The 16,194-nt window shown below is 32.5% G+C and overlaps 1 protein-coding gene across 2 annotated transcripts; it reads right to left on the bottom strand.

Moving 5' to 3' along the window:
- Positions 1-246: 246 nt before the first annotated feature.
- On the bottom strand, positions 247-6,868 carry LOC107845465 (G2/mitotic-specific cyclin C13-1). Of its 2 annotated transcripts, none has more exons than XM_016689809.2 (8): positions 6,114-6,868; positions 4,745-4,977; positions 3,930-4,005; positions 3,775-3,851; positions 3,560-3,593; positions 3,327-3,476; positions 989-1,123; positions 247-751 (listed from the first exon to the last, which is right to left on the bottom strand). In XM_016689809.2, the coding sequence occupies exons 1-8, from the start codon at positions 6,480-6,482 to the stop codon at positions 689-691; spliced, it is 1,137 nt and encodes a 378-aa protein (XP_016545295.2). In that variant the 5' UTR covers positions 6,483-6,868; the 3' UTR covers positions 247-688. The 2 variants fall into 2 exon arrangements, with proteins under 2 accessions (XP_016545295.2, XP_016545296.2); XM_016689810.2 differs by lacking the exon at positions 247-751 and adding an exon at positions 3,165-3,265 and having other exon boundaries at positions 6,114-6,866.
- Between the last annotated feature and the right edge of the window lie 9,326 nt (positions 6,869-16,194).

Raw genomic sequence — 16,194 nt, 5'->3', positions numbered from 1 at the left:
ATGTATCAAGGATTTGACCAAACACAATGTTTAAGAAATAAAAAAATAATTTTGATCAAATTACCCTTTATTAAAAAATATACTATAACTATTTTTAATTAATTGAAACCTTAAAAGTGGAACCATTAAACCAATAAGAATAAAAGTGGAATTGTGTCTTTCAATAGTTACCAAATAAAAAAATGTGACATTCTTTTTGACACGAACAAAAAAAAAAGAAGAAAGAAATGGCAACACAAAATGAAATGGAGGGAGTAACAATTTTAGCATGTCCTATTCAAGGATTCATTTCTAAATTAAGATTCGCATGTGTGCGGGCAAAGGGCCAAATACAGGAAAAAGAAAATAGCAAGCCACGAACAGTATCCACCTTTACTTTCACAAACAAGATTTACACAATTTTCCATTTCCATGTTTGAAAAGATCAGAGTATGAAGCATCGTGTTGAACATAATCTATGCATCCTTATCCCGAGCCAGTCCAGAAGAAAGACTTTCACATCATTGTTTTTTCTGGATCTAAGCAATTCAGAACTCCCTCGCAGGGAAAACAATCAGAAGTTGTATCGGTTGCCAGCAATTGTCAAATTCAAATGCAGACCTGGCGCTCTTAAGAGGAAAAACCCAGTACAGTATATTGATTTGTGAACTATCTTCGAGGCAGCTGGAATTTGGCTTGAGCATTGTGCTCAAGCATCGTCAAAAAAACAAGCAGGAATATCTGGAGGATGCAATGCAGCCACACACTTGTACTGCATCCAAATAATTTTGGGGGGTGAAGGTTCATGGGTGGAATATGTTAGAAGGCAGATAATACTATCAACTATTGCCTTTAGCAAAAGCCTAGTACAGCTAAGGGGTTGATTTATTTAGGAGGAAGCCCCAACAAGTACATTTTGTCTTAAAAGGAATTCTACCAGTACTAGAAAGTAAAAAGGAATTCTACCAGTACTAGAAAGTAAATTCATATAAAAATCAAAACTAAGTACCTTGTGATTCATATATTTTTCTCTTAATGCCCGCCCAGTTGCTTCACTTCTACCAGATTGCAACTCATGGATTACGAGAACACAATCCTTCAGTTCAGATGGTTTATAACCTGTACATTGTTGTAGTGCCAAGTTCTGCAAAACCAAAATAACGATCAAGACAGTTGGGACTCTGTGCAGATCACTGCTGGCGATTTAAGTATCTGACATAAATGGCTGAATAGCTTTCTAAAAAGTAGATCTTAGAAGCTATATCTTTAACAATTCATATCATATTCAAAAATAAGTAAAAAATATGCTGATTATATCAAATTTGGAGGACCCAATAATCTTAGTTGAGAAATCTAAAACATCAGAAAGGTATATTAGATTAAATACACAATACGTTTTTCATTGAATGCCTACATTTGTTTTGCTTGAATATATTAAACTCTACAAATAAGTAAATGAAAGCCATATTGACTCTTAGAAATACAGATTTCATCTATTCTATTCTCAGATGACAATAAATGCTACTGTCTAGTCATATATGTTCCCTTAATAAACAATAAGCACACCACGAAACTACTTCTAGATCTTAAACTATCACACAAACCAAACCAAGAGAACCCAAATATTAAGAGTAACTACATTTTGACGAAGCAAACTGTTGATTGTGTTAAATTTATGGCATACTTTTTAAGACTTTAAATGCACCAAAACATTCCACAACATCACTCAAGTTTCTAATTTTAATCTAATGTGCCTTGTATTCAATACATAGTGGAACAACAACAACAGTGTAATCCCACAAATGGGGTCTAGGGAGTGTAATGTGTACGCCACGTACAGTATGCAGACCTTACCCCTACCTTGGGAGGTAGAAAGGTTGTTTCTCATAGACCCTCAACTCAAGGAAAAGCATATCAAAGCTTTTAGGAAAACAAATAATACAAGTGAAGAAGCCATAACAAAATACTTATGGTAGCATAACAAAGCATTCTGGAAGAAGAAGAAAAAAAAGGAACAGTTTCTACAACAAAATAATACTACAATTGAAGTACAAGAAACAACAGATAATAACAACAATCGAAGAACAAGAAACTAAAAGAATAATACTACGATTACAAGTATGGAGGGATAAGTGAGACAATGCTCAACTATCTACTAGCCTTCTATCCTAATTCGTATCCTCCATGGCCTCCTACCTAAAGTCATGTACTCGGTAAGCAGTGATTGATAAAGTTTACCATAGGATCCTAATAACGTTTGTTCCTACTTCCTAGTAATCCTGTTTTTTTCCGTAGAAGCAAAGGGTGCTTGCATCAAAATAGGGTCATTGGAGGATCACATACGGACCTAAACTGTGATACCATCCTACCACCTTTGACAATTTATATGCTTTTGTGAATTACGGTGTTTTTAAGAACGTAACTTCGGCATTACAAACCCAGACACAGTTTAATTTCACCGGTAAATAGGTATAAAAAACAATGTATCATAGGATAAGCCGCATATTCATTACCATAATATTTTTAACACTAGTTTGGAAATTTTCTGTGTTCCCTGAATGCTACAGCTTTGAACGAGAAACATTGAGCTATATTATTCTATTTAGACTCGATTAACATAAAGTAGAGTTTTACTAAATGTGTAGTAGTCATTCAAGTAGAAGATATGCTGTTTTATGTTACAAAGGCGAATTAAGATTTTTAGAACATGGGGCACCATTAGAAAAATAAGAAAAAATGTACTAAGTGGGAATTGATTCCTCGCATTCTAGGTAAAAGATTCAACCTTCAACCAAGTGCACCATTTAGTTTTCTTATAGCATGGGCGCCAACAAACAATATTATACCAATTTTAAAAAATACATACATAAAATACCTAGATTTACGAAGAGATCACGGGTTCATGTGCCTCATAAATTTAGCTATAAATTCACCACTGTTTACATAGGATCTCACTATTTAAAAGCAGATTCAGTAACTGTATACGAAGATCTCTAAGACAATATCATATCTAGCATCCCAATCTTCAAAACATAAATTGAGTAATGGTGGTTTCAACTTTATGGATGCCTTATAACAGCTAAAAAAAGGGAATCTATCTTTTAGCAAAAATGCAGTTTAAATTTATGTTTACATTAGAAAGTGAAAGTCAATAAAACATAAACAGCTAAAGAGAAGTTGCACACTTGGTAGTTCAACAAGCCCCTTATATCATGATTAGGTTACAGAGAGCCCACTGCTTCCCCTTGGTTCTCAGTGTTGATCCCATCACCAAACAAAAGTGAACCTAAAATTCACATGTGAGATACTCCAATACATGAAATATAATAAAAGAAAACCAATCTTACCCATGGTCGGACATTAGGCAAGACTGTGAACCTTGATAGAAAGATAGCTGAAGCAGCAGTCATTGATGGCAAGAACCGCACACAACTATAATCTAACAAACTCAGCTCCGCGAGGTAACAGCTCAAGAACTCAAACTGCAAAGTTAGAAACTGCAGGAGAGAAAACAATTTATCGTTGGGAAATAATGACCTAAGAGAAACATATTCACCAGATACCTATAAGCAATACTTACAGAAAGACTATCTTGGGCAGCCTTGGTAAAGATTCTGCAAATTCACAAGGAAATGTTCATCATTGTATAGCCATTTAGTCAGGTATCCATAAAATTCTACGTTAACAAGAGATAAATGCATGAATACAGATGGCAACAAATAGGATTTGACGTATGGGCTTGGGGATGAAAATTGTAATAAACTACTTCAAAAAATATTATGTGTGCACCCAAACCTGAGAAATGTTTTTGTGGTGGGATTGCTGATCTCAAAATTCAGAAAATTGAGCAAATCTTTCTCCATATTCACGACCTGAAGTTCAAATCCAATTCATTCAATATAGAGTATGAATATTAGTCAACAAAATGATTGAAAGGGATGCAAACCAACCTCTTCTCTAGTGTATGAATTATCTGTAATGTAACAAAAATCTTCAACATGGGGTGGACTGATCTCTTCGTACTTTCTGTAGCATTAAGCACTACAAATGAATATATCTGTAATTGCTGTGGAAACATAGCAAGGATGGGGCCTTCACAGTAAGTAGTGCATATAAAAGAGGTACAGAAGTATCCAAGGGGGATATCAATATCATTGGAATTACTTTTGGAAAAGTATTATCCCCACCCAGGTAAAGTATTTTACTTAGTGATTAAGAAGGGATGCTTAACTCAAGAAGTGTTACAGAAGAAAGCAAGACAGCTAGTTCCCAGATATTTCTTGTGTAATATGACAGGGGAAACAAACAAACATCTCTTCCTACATTGCAGTTTCACTACATAACTATGAACCTGTTCCTTAACATAACAGGCTACAGCTGGACCATGCTGGAGCACACCTCAGAACTATTGAGCTGCTGGATTAGGAGGGGAGGAAGTAAAAGTCAGAAGAAATAGTGGAGATTAGTGCCATCATGCATCTAGTGGTCTGTGTGGTTAGAGAGAAATGGTAAATGATTCGAAGATAGGTCCAATTCTATTCACAATGTTAAATGGAACTGCATTGTATCTTTACTTTTTTGGTGTAACCAACTATGTATAGTGGATATAGAGCAAATGGTGGGATTAATAGGAGACTTGTAATTGCTTCTCTTTTCTGGTGGTGGCCAGCATTAATGCTGAAGAATACAAATCTTACCAGTGATCTCAAAAAAAAAAAAAAAAAACAGTTTTTAATTAACAAAATAAAAGTTTTAAGAGTCATACGAAGCAACAAGCATGCAAGATACACTGAGAAGCTGAAGCATATCTGTGGCTAAAACATGAAAAGACAAAAATCTGTCGATGTATGACACTGCGAGATAAAGGGTGTCAGAAACAAGCTTGTACTCTTCTGCAACCTCCACCAACCAATCAACTACAATCATACGCATAGGAGGAGTCAAATTATTCTGAACCTTCTCCATGTAGTTAGACAAAGGCCTCCTCCTTTCCTCAACCTACATACCATATGTAGCATCAGATTGATGCATTCAAAGAAATTTTACTCTCCAAAACATTTGAATCCTGGGATAAACAACATGTGCAAGGATTTGCAATAAGCTAAAAGGACTTATAAGGTAAGTCTTTTCTTACAGGGCAAAAGAAACCGAAACAATGGTGAGACAGCCATCAATGTTTGGCTGTTTGCCTCTTACTAACTATTCTTGATAGTGTGCGAAAACTACAACAAATTAACGTCCACGTAAAAATAGAGATCTGGTAGTATCATTTGACTCATTTGCCATTGGGTCTTACAACTAGTTGCAAAGATGAATCCAGCATATAACCAATGGATGCACGTGTATCCACTGTCTGTTAAGAGTATGTACATGTATGATTGTCTTTAAAATTTGAATCCACTTCTATCAGATGATGCCAGGGAAATATCATAATGAAGAAACAAGTTTGATCCCTGTTTCCCACTTGCCTTTCCCTCAACAATAAAAAACAAAAAGTTGGTGCTCACATCTTTCTAGAAAGCACATGCTCATAAATTACAATTAGGATGAACTATGATAGAAATTTGGTTAACAGAATAATAACTACATAGATAAAGTTTCAGCTGAACCTCAGAGGGCAGAATCTTACAAAACTGAGATTGTAATAACACATAGTAAAACTTCAGTAAGAACGGCACCATACAAGGAACAGAAGTGAGCCCCATGTGATCAAGGAGTCTAACAAAATTACAGACTTCAGGAAATATTTTAAATGTCAGGATACAAAATATACCCCTAAATCTGGATTTATAAAACCCTTCCAAATCCACCCAAAAAGCAAGTTGATATCAGATACTGTACTATCTTAAATAGAAACAGTGTAGGATTTACCTAAAAAAGGAGAAAAAATTCAAAGCATCAAAAATAGAAAACTCTCAATAGTTAAAAGGCAGAAAAAAAAAAAAAGAAGTAACACATTCCCTTTTCATTTCAACAACCACCACCACCATGCCTCAGTCCCTAACATAATTAATATCCACTTTTGCACCATTTAGACCTGTTCTATTCCTTTTTCATTGTGCAGCAACTAAACCAAATGAAGTAACTTTTTATAACAATAAAAGAACTGCTAGGAAATTCCCAAATTACTGTACCTCCAAGGAGTGAAGATGCTGATAAATGAGAGGACCATAACCACATTTCTGCAGATCATCTTTAGGACTAGAACTAGCACTTGTCTCGGGCTCGACAGTTTCTTTAACAACATTTTCGGTTGTATTTTTTCTCAACATGATTTTGCGTTTGGACTCACGGGTTTCGGTGAAATCCGAAATTTGAGTCGACCCAACAACGCTCCCCAAGTTGTTGAGCTCGCCCAACACAACCCGTTTCTTGGTCACGGGGAATGGTCTCTCAGGAATTTGCAGTGGATCGTTTTCATTGGATATGACTAAGGAATCAAAGGGCCGTTTTTTGGATGTTATACTGGCGGCGGCGGGCACCTTATTTTCCTCGTCTACCATTTTGACAACAAATGATTTAGGATAGAAGAAGTAGACTTTTACTTCCGAAAGAAAGTTAGAGTCAAACTGCTCGTTTTAGCAATTGGATGAATTTGCTTGCTTGGGTGTGGAGATTAACCGAACTTTAGGGTTTGGATTAGCTCAATTTCAACAACAGCGGGCCGCCTGTTCTGTTCCACGGAATTCAACTTGAACTGGAAATGTAAATTCAGACGCGATGGCCTAACACCTTGTGATAGAAGAGAATTGAACAAAAGTTGTCATGTAAGTTTGATTTTAAATATTGGCGATACTTGATAAAACTGAACAAAAGGTGTTTTTAAGTTCTATTTTGAATATTGATGATGACATTGATCAGGCCTAATATTTTCTTTGAAAGGTAGTTTGTCGTGATTTTATAATGTGTGCTATGTATCGTACAATAAATATAATAGGTAAAATAACTTTTTAAATTTTATATTATATCGTTTTTGTAAGTTGGACACTTTTATTTATCATCTGAACCCTTAAACCTATAAAAAAGTAATATTTTACATCCTTTGACCGTTGACCTTGCCTATGTGGCATTGAAATAGTGACCAGGACAAATAGAGTGTAGTCATTCACCTGGGGTGCAGTGAGGGTCAATTTTTGACCAATTTTACATTAAAATAATTTTAAAAAATGAAAATAATATTAAAATTTAAGAAAAATATAAAAAGGGGTCTTTTTTTTTCCTCTATCTTTTTAAATTTAAAAATATTTTTAAAAATTTAAAAATAATTTTAAAATATTTTTAAAAAATAAAAAAGGATCCTTTTTAACTTCTATTTTTTTAATTTAAAAAATATTATTAAAAATTTAAAAATGATTTTAAAAATATTTTTAAAAATTTTTTTAAAAAAATCCCTCCCCAGCCCGTCCTCACACCCCACCCCTCCCCCCACCCCCCCCCCCCCCACCCTCCCCCCCCCACCCCAACACTCGTCTAGCCCTTCCTCACCCTCACTCCAGCCCGTCCCCACCCCTCACACCCAACCCAGCCCCATCCCAACCCACCCTCAGCCCCATCCCAACCCCCACCCCCACACCTCACCATCCCCTCCCCACCCCACCCACACCCCTTCGTCCCCACCCCACCCTCAGCCCCTACACCCCACCCCAACACTCTTTCAGCCCCCTCCCCCCACAGGTTCACTTTTTATTTTTTATTTTAATTTTTCCTCTCAATTCAATTCTTTTTTTAATTAAAATTTAAATTTGAAATCCTTTTATTTTTGGGGGGATTAAAATTTAAATTTAAATTGAAAGTGGATGATAGTGAATATTGAACAAAATTAGTGAATTTCGCTTGAAAAAAAATAAACTTTTTGTGAATTTGTTAAAAAAAATTCAAATATAAAAATAAAAAATTTATAATGTTTGTATATATGAATTTATAGTTAAAAATTTAAATTAGTTGGAGAAAAAATTTAATTATTTGAAATGGATTTGATGTTTAATTTGTGAGTGAAAATAAAAATATGATTATTCAAATTTTTCTACAATTTATAAATTTTTCTTATTTAATTAAATTAATTTTAATATTAAATTTGTTATGTAGCATTTTAAAAATGACTTGGAATTTAATTTAATACTTTTTTATTTTTTTACTTTTTTTAAAATGATGTGTCAGGCGTGGCTGATGTGGCAGCTGACGTGGGGGAGAGTGTGTTACACTCACCAAAAAAAGGTTTAAAATATTGTTTATTAGTGGATTCAGGGGTCCAGATGACAAACATGTAAGTAGAAGTGTCCAACTTACAAAACCGACATAGTATAGGGGTCCAGAAGGTCATTTTGCCAATATAATATAATTAATACTCTCTCCATTTCATTTTATGAGTCACTATTTGATCGGGCACGGAGTTTAAGAAATAAGGGAAGACTTGATAATATTTACCAAATTATCCTTTATCAAAAAATGTGCTACTATCTTTTTTTTAAGTAAGTGGGCCCGATAAGGGTAAAAGTGTAATTGTGTTTTTAAATATTTACCAAATAAGGAAACATGATATTCTTTTTGGGATGAACTAAAAAGAAAATGATGACACATAAAATGGGACGGAGGGAGTATAATATTTGAATGGATTATATGTTTATTATTGTAATTGATAAGTTTATTTTTAATCATTATAAATGTTTATAATTTTCTTTCTATTAATTTGTGACAAATTATGACGTAAAATATAAATTCTAACAAATAAAAGAGAAGATCAAAATAAATGTGATCGAATTTATTTTTTATTGTAATAAATTTTATTTTTTTTGGTGTTTTGAGACGTGATAGCAATGACAAGCACAAAGTTTGAATGCATTTTTGGTTATGTTATGGGTGTATTTGGTATGGAATCTAAAAAGATATTTTATAGGAAAATAAATTGTTTCTTACTTAATTTCTTATGTCTGCCACTTATACAAGAAAGATATATTTTCTAAAAGCATTTATATGTATTTAACACAAAATAATGAGAACGATTAGGATAAGGTGGTAGGATAAGAAGAAAAAATTTAAATTTTGTTTATAAAAATTATTTAGGGGCCGGGGTAGTGGAGTGGAGGTCGGATCGCGAAAGCAGGCGGGGGTAAAAAAAAGTTTTGAAGATTCAAAAAATTCATTTTTTTCTTAAGGGGTAGGGGGATGGTAGGGGTGGGGTGAGGGAAACAATATCTTTTTTAAAAAAATTTGTTAAAAAAAATAAATTTAAATAAGAAAAAAGAAATTAGCGGGGAAGGGGGTTGGGGAGGGGTAGGGGTAGAGTAAGAAAATTTTTTGAACTCTTTTAAGAAAATAATTTTTTTTAAAAAAGGAGGGAGATAAGAAACATATTTGAATTTTTCTAGAAAAGAAATTAAAAAAATTAGGGTGAGGAGTTGGTGGTGTAGGGGTCAGGGTAGGAGATGGAGTTTAATAATATAGAATAAAGGGTAAAATAGGATTATATAATATTAAGTAAAGACATAATTAAAAAAACTATGGGATACCATTAAATCGGTGGTTACATAAAATAAGGGTTCTCATGGTTATCAAACCATGAAATTAAATCAATATCATACAATACATTTTAAGAAACAATCAAAATTAACATGGTTCACTTAATAACCATACCATACCATATCACGACAAACCACCATCCAAACAGAGTTTTATCAAAGACACTTAAAAAAATTGATTAGGTTAGTTGGAGACTCAATTAATATTTTTATAACTTCTTAATCTTTTCAAAAATACAAATCAACCCACAACTATATTTTTAATAAAATCAGTTTTTCAAACATCAAAACTCTCCTCCCCCAATCTTTTTCCAACCGCTATTGCAAACTATCGACAACAAATCAACACGACCTTCAATGACAGGCGACTTTCAACCTCTGACGGCAATAGTTTTGAGTTCTTCATCGTTTTTTTTTCAAGTTTCAACCATCAATTTCCTCCACAACAGATAGAGGTGGCAACATTATTCTGCGACAACAACTTTGAGTTCTTCATCATTCCTTTTCGACTTTCACTGGTAAAAAATTATGGCTTTTTAGTTATGAAGAAAAAGAGAAACTTAAGTTAACTTCTCTACTAGTATGGATTAATAATTTTAATATTTGTTGCTTAAAAATGAAATGGGGACTCAAGAAAATCCTTATTTGTGGTATTTCTTCTTATGATATGATTGATGTAAATATAGTATCTTTTCAAAGTGAAATATGATTTTTTGTTGTTATTGTAGTTCTTGTTCTCGAACATTTTGTAAGAATAGTGAAACTTGAATTTTAATTTTTTTTCGAAAACATCTGTTGTGACTAAATTTAATAACTCTTGATTTTGTTAGTTTAAGTGAACACTTACTTAAACATTTGTTGATTTGTTGTATTTTTTTTTGAATTTTTTTATTATTTGTGTTTGTTGGTATTGTTGGGTGTGTGTATTGGTGTATTGGTGTTGTTGGTGGTGTTGTATTTGTAAATGTTGGTAAATATTTTTGTGTTGGAGTTGAATGTTGGTGTTGTTGATTTGATTTTGTTTGTGTTGTTATATTTGTAAATGTTGATAAATGCTGATGTTGTTGGTGTTGATGTATTAGTAAATATTGGTGTGCGTTGGTATTGATGGTGTTGATTTGTTTGTGTTGGTATTGGTGTTGGTGTCTTACATTGGTAAATGTTGGTGTTACTGATGTTGTTGGATTGGTAAATATGGTGTACTGATAAATGGTGATATTATCGTTGGTGTTCTTGTTGATATATGTACGTATGTATTTATGTGATAAAATTGATGTTACTATTAATAAATCTTAATTTTGCTACTGATTTTGTTTTCAACAGATGAACAATCTGTTGTAACATATGGCTCATTTGTTGCAAAAAATAGTTCATCTGTTGGAAAAGACATAATATTTATTCCAATAGATCACTCATCTGTTGCAACAGATGAGTCATTTGTTGGATGAAATCATAACAGTTATTTCAACAAATGACTGTCAAGACTTTTGATCTCTTCCAACAAATGGGTAATCTATTAGAAAAATCAAAATCGTACTAGACATACTATTTTGATTTTAACTAACAGATTATCCACTTGTTGCAACAGATAAGCGATAGGTTTTATCTCTTCCGACAAATCACTCATCGTTGACACCTAATTTTTGTTCTCCACGACTAAATTTAATTTCGAGTTTCTTCAATTTTTAATAAAATCAAAATATTTATTCCATCCGAATAAATGCACTCTAAAATATTTATTTGTATTAATTTTATCATTTAAGCGATGATTATACATTTTCGTATTTACATATACGAGATTGTATAAATTTTGTTACTTAAATGAATATTTTTATCAAAACTGGACTTTTATTGAGATTAAGCTTGAAAATTAGTTCAAATTGGTAAAATCTTGATTTAAATATAATTTGTTCTCAAAAATCATTTATTTGGAGAAATATTTATTTGGTTTTATCTAATCAAGAAACTCAGGATTAAATGAGGTATTAATTCGTATCAAATTTTAATTTAATTTAGCTGACCTATTAAATTTGATCATAATTGAAATCAAATTGACCATAATTGCAATGCAATTGGCCAATTGATTTCAATTAGGCCGAAAATTTAATAAGATGACTAAATCCTAAATTGATTTGGGTTATTTTTTAAACAACCCCAAAACCTTTCTACCAATCCAATACCACATCAAGCTGACCCACCACCCCACTCCCTTCCGTGACCCATCAACAATTTTCAAAATTCGGCCCAATTTTCTTTCTCCTTTACCCAATGTACAACAACTTCCACAAAAAAAAAAGCCAACATCAATTCAAATCTCAAAATTCAAAATTGAATTTTAAATTTGTACTAGATTATACAATTTCCTCTCAACCTTGTTCTTTTTCCAATTTTGAATTTCAAAATTTGTACTAAATTGTACAATTCTACCTCAATCTTGTTCTTTTTTCATTTTTGAAATTAAATATTTGTACTAGATTGTACAATTCCCTCTCAACCTTGTCCTTTTTTTAATTTTAAATTACAAAATTTATATTAGATTGTATAATTCTCTCCCTACCTTGTTCTTTTTTCAATTTTAAATTTCAAAATTTGTACTAGATTGTACAATTCCACCTTAACCTTATCCTTTTTTCATTTTTGAAATTCAAAATTTGTTCTAGATTGTACAATTCCACCTCACCTTATCCTCAAACAAATCTTATCCTCAATTTCAAATTTCCAAAAAACCCCTAAGTTCTTTTTCCCACATTGGTGAATTCAAAGAATTCAATCTCCACCCTTTCCTATAAATACTACCACTATTTTGGTAGAAAGAAAATCTCAAAGAGTGGGAAAAACTTTTGAGCAAAGAGTTAAATTTTTTTAGTAAAATTTTTCAAGCGATAGGCTAATTGGAATTCTTGAAAGATTGCTTTCTGGTGGTGATCAAGATCCCGAAGAAAGCTTAAAGTCCCGTTTTGATGGTCCAGAAAAGGTAAACACACATTTTCCTTTTAGTTTTGTTATCATTTTCTTCTCCATCTTCTTCTTCTTCTTCTTAGTTTCGTGGTTGTAATTTTGTTTGTTGGAATTGTTTGTTGTAGATGGCTTTGAAGGCCATAGGATGTTATGATGTCGATATTATGACTATTTTACATTCATGGTATAAATGAGATAACAATAGTTGAACGTGTTTCTTAGGCTTTATTCTTTGATTATTATGATTTGGATAATGTTTTGAACTTTGCTTTATTAAAATACGTACTCATGCCTTGTTTAAATTCGTTATTGGCGAATATGTTTGTTTTTATCATGTAAAGTTGTTTCCTTTATGTCAAAAAGAAATAGTTACTATTGTTAAGGGTCTGTGAAATTGTTTCTCAATTTGAAATAGTGAGTTACCCGCATCTAGGTATTTGGTGTCATTTTTGAATGACATATCATAGTGTGTTATGTTTGTGTCCTAGTGATTTGCCAATTCACTGCTTAAGGTTGAAGTTGACCACTTTGGCATACACATGATAGTTGGCTCATTTCACCCGTAGAATTGTAATTTTACTTTAAGATCTAACTTCTTTATCAATCCTTGATTCTTTTTGATTAAAGAGTTATTTTTCTTCATGATTATATGTCACCATGAAATGCTAAGTTCTTTTGATATATGTTTGCAGTCATGATTTATTCATTTTCGTGGTCAAAACTGTCTTTGATTTTTTCTTGTTTAGATTAAAAAGTTGTTAGGGTTATAGGTTTTGTTGGAATGCTGTAGAACTAAAATAGGAGTTGGCATAATTGGACACTTTTTCTTAGAATTAATCTTTTACTATTTTTCTTATCTTGTCTTTGAATATCATTTCTCAAACATGTTTAATATATGTTATTTTCTTCACCTCGCTTATTGATTTATTTCTTCAAGTATTTTTGTGCATTTAGACGTCCCATTGTTATTCATATACTACCATGAATTTTTCTTCAAATCTGTTGATTGACTCCATTCGGAATTGAAAAAATATTGTTACATTAGTATGTCTTGTATTTCATATTTAAGATGTCACAAAAGACTTCTTTTTCTTATGCTCACTCCCCCTTTTCTTTTTTTTTTTTAATGAAAATATGTATATATATAAGACTATCATATCATGGTATTTGGTGCAAATATGTGTTAATCTATAGAAAAATATTTGTTCAAATTTTAAGCAACTATACTTGTGGGTTAATGTCTTCTTTTCAAGGATTAGTTGATTATATTGTGCTAGGCTCAATTTTTTGTAAGATTATTTCATAAATAAGTTAATTTCCTTTTCGTTGGATAATTTGATTTATTTTTGATATCATAGTATACTATTTCTTTATGATTGATAATACTATTTTTCTCATCTCATCATTTATCTATTAAGTGTAGAATTTTCAAACACATATTAATTCTTTTTCTTTTTTCCTTTTCTTTGCATGAATTTGTTTTGGAGTTCAAATGGACTCCTTTTCTCTTGCATTTCATAATGGGCCAATGAGGCCCAACTCTTCGAGTCAAGTCTGAAGTTTAAACCCAAAGTCGATTATATGACGTACGGGTGCAAGAAGACGGAAGAAGAAGGAAAATGGGTCAAAACCCATTGATGAGGTCGCTAAGAGACTTGAAAAGTCTCGATTTTTATTGTTATCTTATTATTTATTTATTGATGTATTTATCTATTTGTTCAATCATTTGGGCCTTAAAGCCAAAGTTGTAATTTAACACAGGTGAAGCAAATTTTTAGGCGTTCAAGGTCCGAAAACTAGCTTAGGACAGGTTATGGGCCAAAAGCCCAAATGATTAGACTAGGACAGGTACAAGTGGGCAAAAGCTCAAATAATTAGATTATGAAAGATTGTGGGCCGGAAGCCAATTAGATTAGGACAGGTTCATTTGAACGATTTGGGCCTATTGGCCTAAGTCTTTCAATCTCCCCCTTTCCCCTTTATATGCTAGTTGTTTTTTAATTTTCTTAGACTTAGTTAAAATTTCCGCTAAGTCATCAAAACTCATTTTGCACAAGTCGTGAATTTTTTTCCTTAATCGATTTCTTTTCAAAAATCAACTTTCCCCTTTAAAGTTAGTCAAAAATTTGTTCTCAAATAATCCGGATAACCGCAAGTAAGCGGATACTCTTGGTGTCGTAACAACTTTCTAAGAGTATTAATAGGAACTACTTACTCGGAATTTCTAAACTTAAAAGGTTTTTTCTGTTTTGAATCTTTTAAGTAATATTTTTATATTCCTTATCCAGTGTAAAATCAAGAATATGGGATTCTTGTTCCTCGTCTTCACACTCTTCCACTACTTTTAATAATTTCACAGACAAGACATTGTCTAAACATAATGTAGAAAAATACTTTGAATGAGGCCCAACCAATCCTACTTCACAATTTACACTATCTTCAACACCCTCACTTTTATTCACCTTATCAATTTCACTCTCCAAAGAAAAATGACAATCTAGTGGCTGCGATTCATATGGCGGTGGTGGCATCTCCTTAACAATTTCAATAATTTCAGTTTTTGAGTACTCAGACTTTCTTGAATTGTCAGCAACTTTGTCTTCAATAGATTGGGAAGTCAACTCTGCATCTACCTCCTTAGTTGTCTTTTAAGGTTCTTCATTAAGTTCCGTACCATTCCTCAAAGTGATTTCACTTATTTGTTCACTGTCACTTGACAAATCAATTTGAAGTCTGGTATTATATACCTATTGCACTTTCCCTACCTGCAACACCAAATTCCTCATGATAATTTTTTGATGCTCTAAAATGGTCGTATTACTCTTTATATCTAATGACAACTGTGCTTGATTAGCTAGAAGTTGTTTCAGGATTTCTTCCATATTGCTCGTTTGAATAGAGGCCTAGTAATTCTGAACCCGTAGATGTTGAAACTTTTGCTGCTGATTGTAAGAGTTCACATAGTATTGCCTTTGATCATAGCCCACAAACATTACTGAATCAGGGTTGAAAGCACATATATCTTTAGAATAACCACTATTTCCACAAACCATACACCATATAGAATCTTCATCACTCAAAAACCATCTATCCCAGGGTGCTATGTCAAGAAGTGTGATAAAAATAAAAATAAAAGAAAATTAAAAAAGAAAAAAAAGACAAAACTATTTATAACTCAATATAGAAAAACTAAAAATAAGATAGTTGACTAATTACAAGTCCCCGACAACAGCGCGGAAAACTTGACAGCACCCAAGCAAACATAAGAGTGTACTTGGTCTTATCAAGTAGTAAAGTGGCTTCAAGGAAGACTAAGTATCAATCTTTCAGGGACTTGCGTTTGCCGTCTATCCAATTCTAGTTTAACCAATCAAGGAGAGGAGCAAATAAACTTTTAAAGTTGTAAATTAAAACTAAACTAAACTAATGCAAAAAAAAAGTAATGATTTAGGACAATATATGGATAGTAGCCCAGGGTTAAGTCTTACGAACAATCATAATATGTTGTTGAACTTCATTCGTTAAATTGCTTATCGTGGTTGTTGATTCGTAAGGTTAATCGTCTGATTATGGTTTCCCAACCTCTAGTCCATTACCTAAGTTGAACCTTACAACTACATCATTGAGAGGGGATGCAATAGTTAACTTAAGTTCTTTACAAATATCATCCTACATATGAATCAAGTAAGGCATCTAAGTACATCCCTATCCAAGATACTAATTTGAATTTCTTATTTCATAA

This window comes from Capsicum annuum, chromosome 10 (assembly GCF_002878395.1).
Source record: "Capsicum annuum cultivar UCD-10X-F1 chromosome 10, UCD10Xv1.1, whole genome shotgun sequence".
NCBI classification, from domain to species: domain Eukaryota; kingdom Viridiplantae; phylum Streptophyta; class Magnoliopsida; order Solanales; family Solanaceae; genus Capsicum; species Capsicum annuum.
This window is presented reverse-complemented; position numbering and strand designations above follow the sequence as displayed.

Excerpts from the sequence above, each read along its gene's own strand:
- LOC107845465 (XM_016689809.2), bottom strand. The coding sequence starts at position 6,482 with ATGGTAGACGAGGAAAATAAGGTGCCCGCCGCCGCCAGTATAACATCC. Across the intron at positions 4,006-4,744 it reads TCTTGCATGCTTGTTGCTTC|AAAGTACGAAGAGATCAGTC; the intron begins GTATGACTCTTA and ends TTAATGCTACAG. Across the intron at positions 3,594-3,774 it reads ACCACAAAAACATTTCTCAG|AATCTTTACCAAGGCTGCCC; the intron begins GTTTGGGTGCAC and ends GTGAATTTGCAG.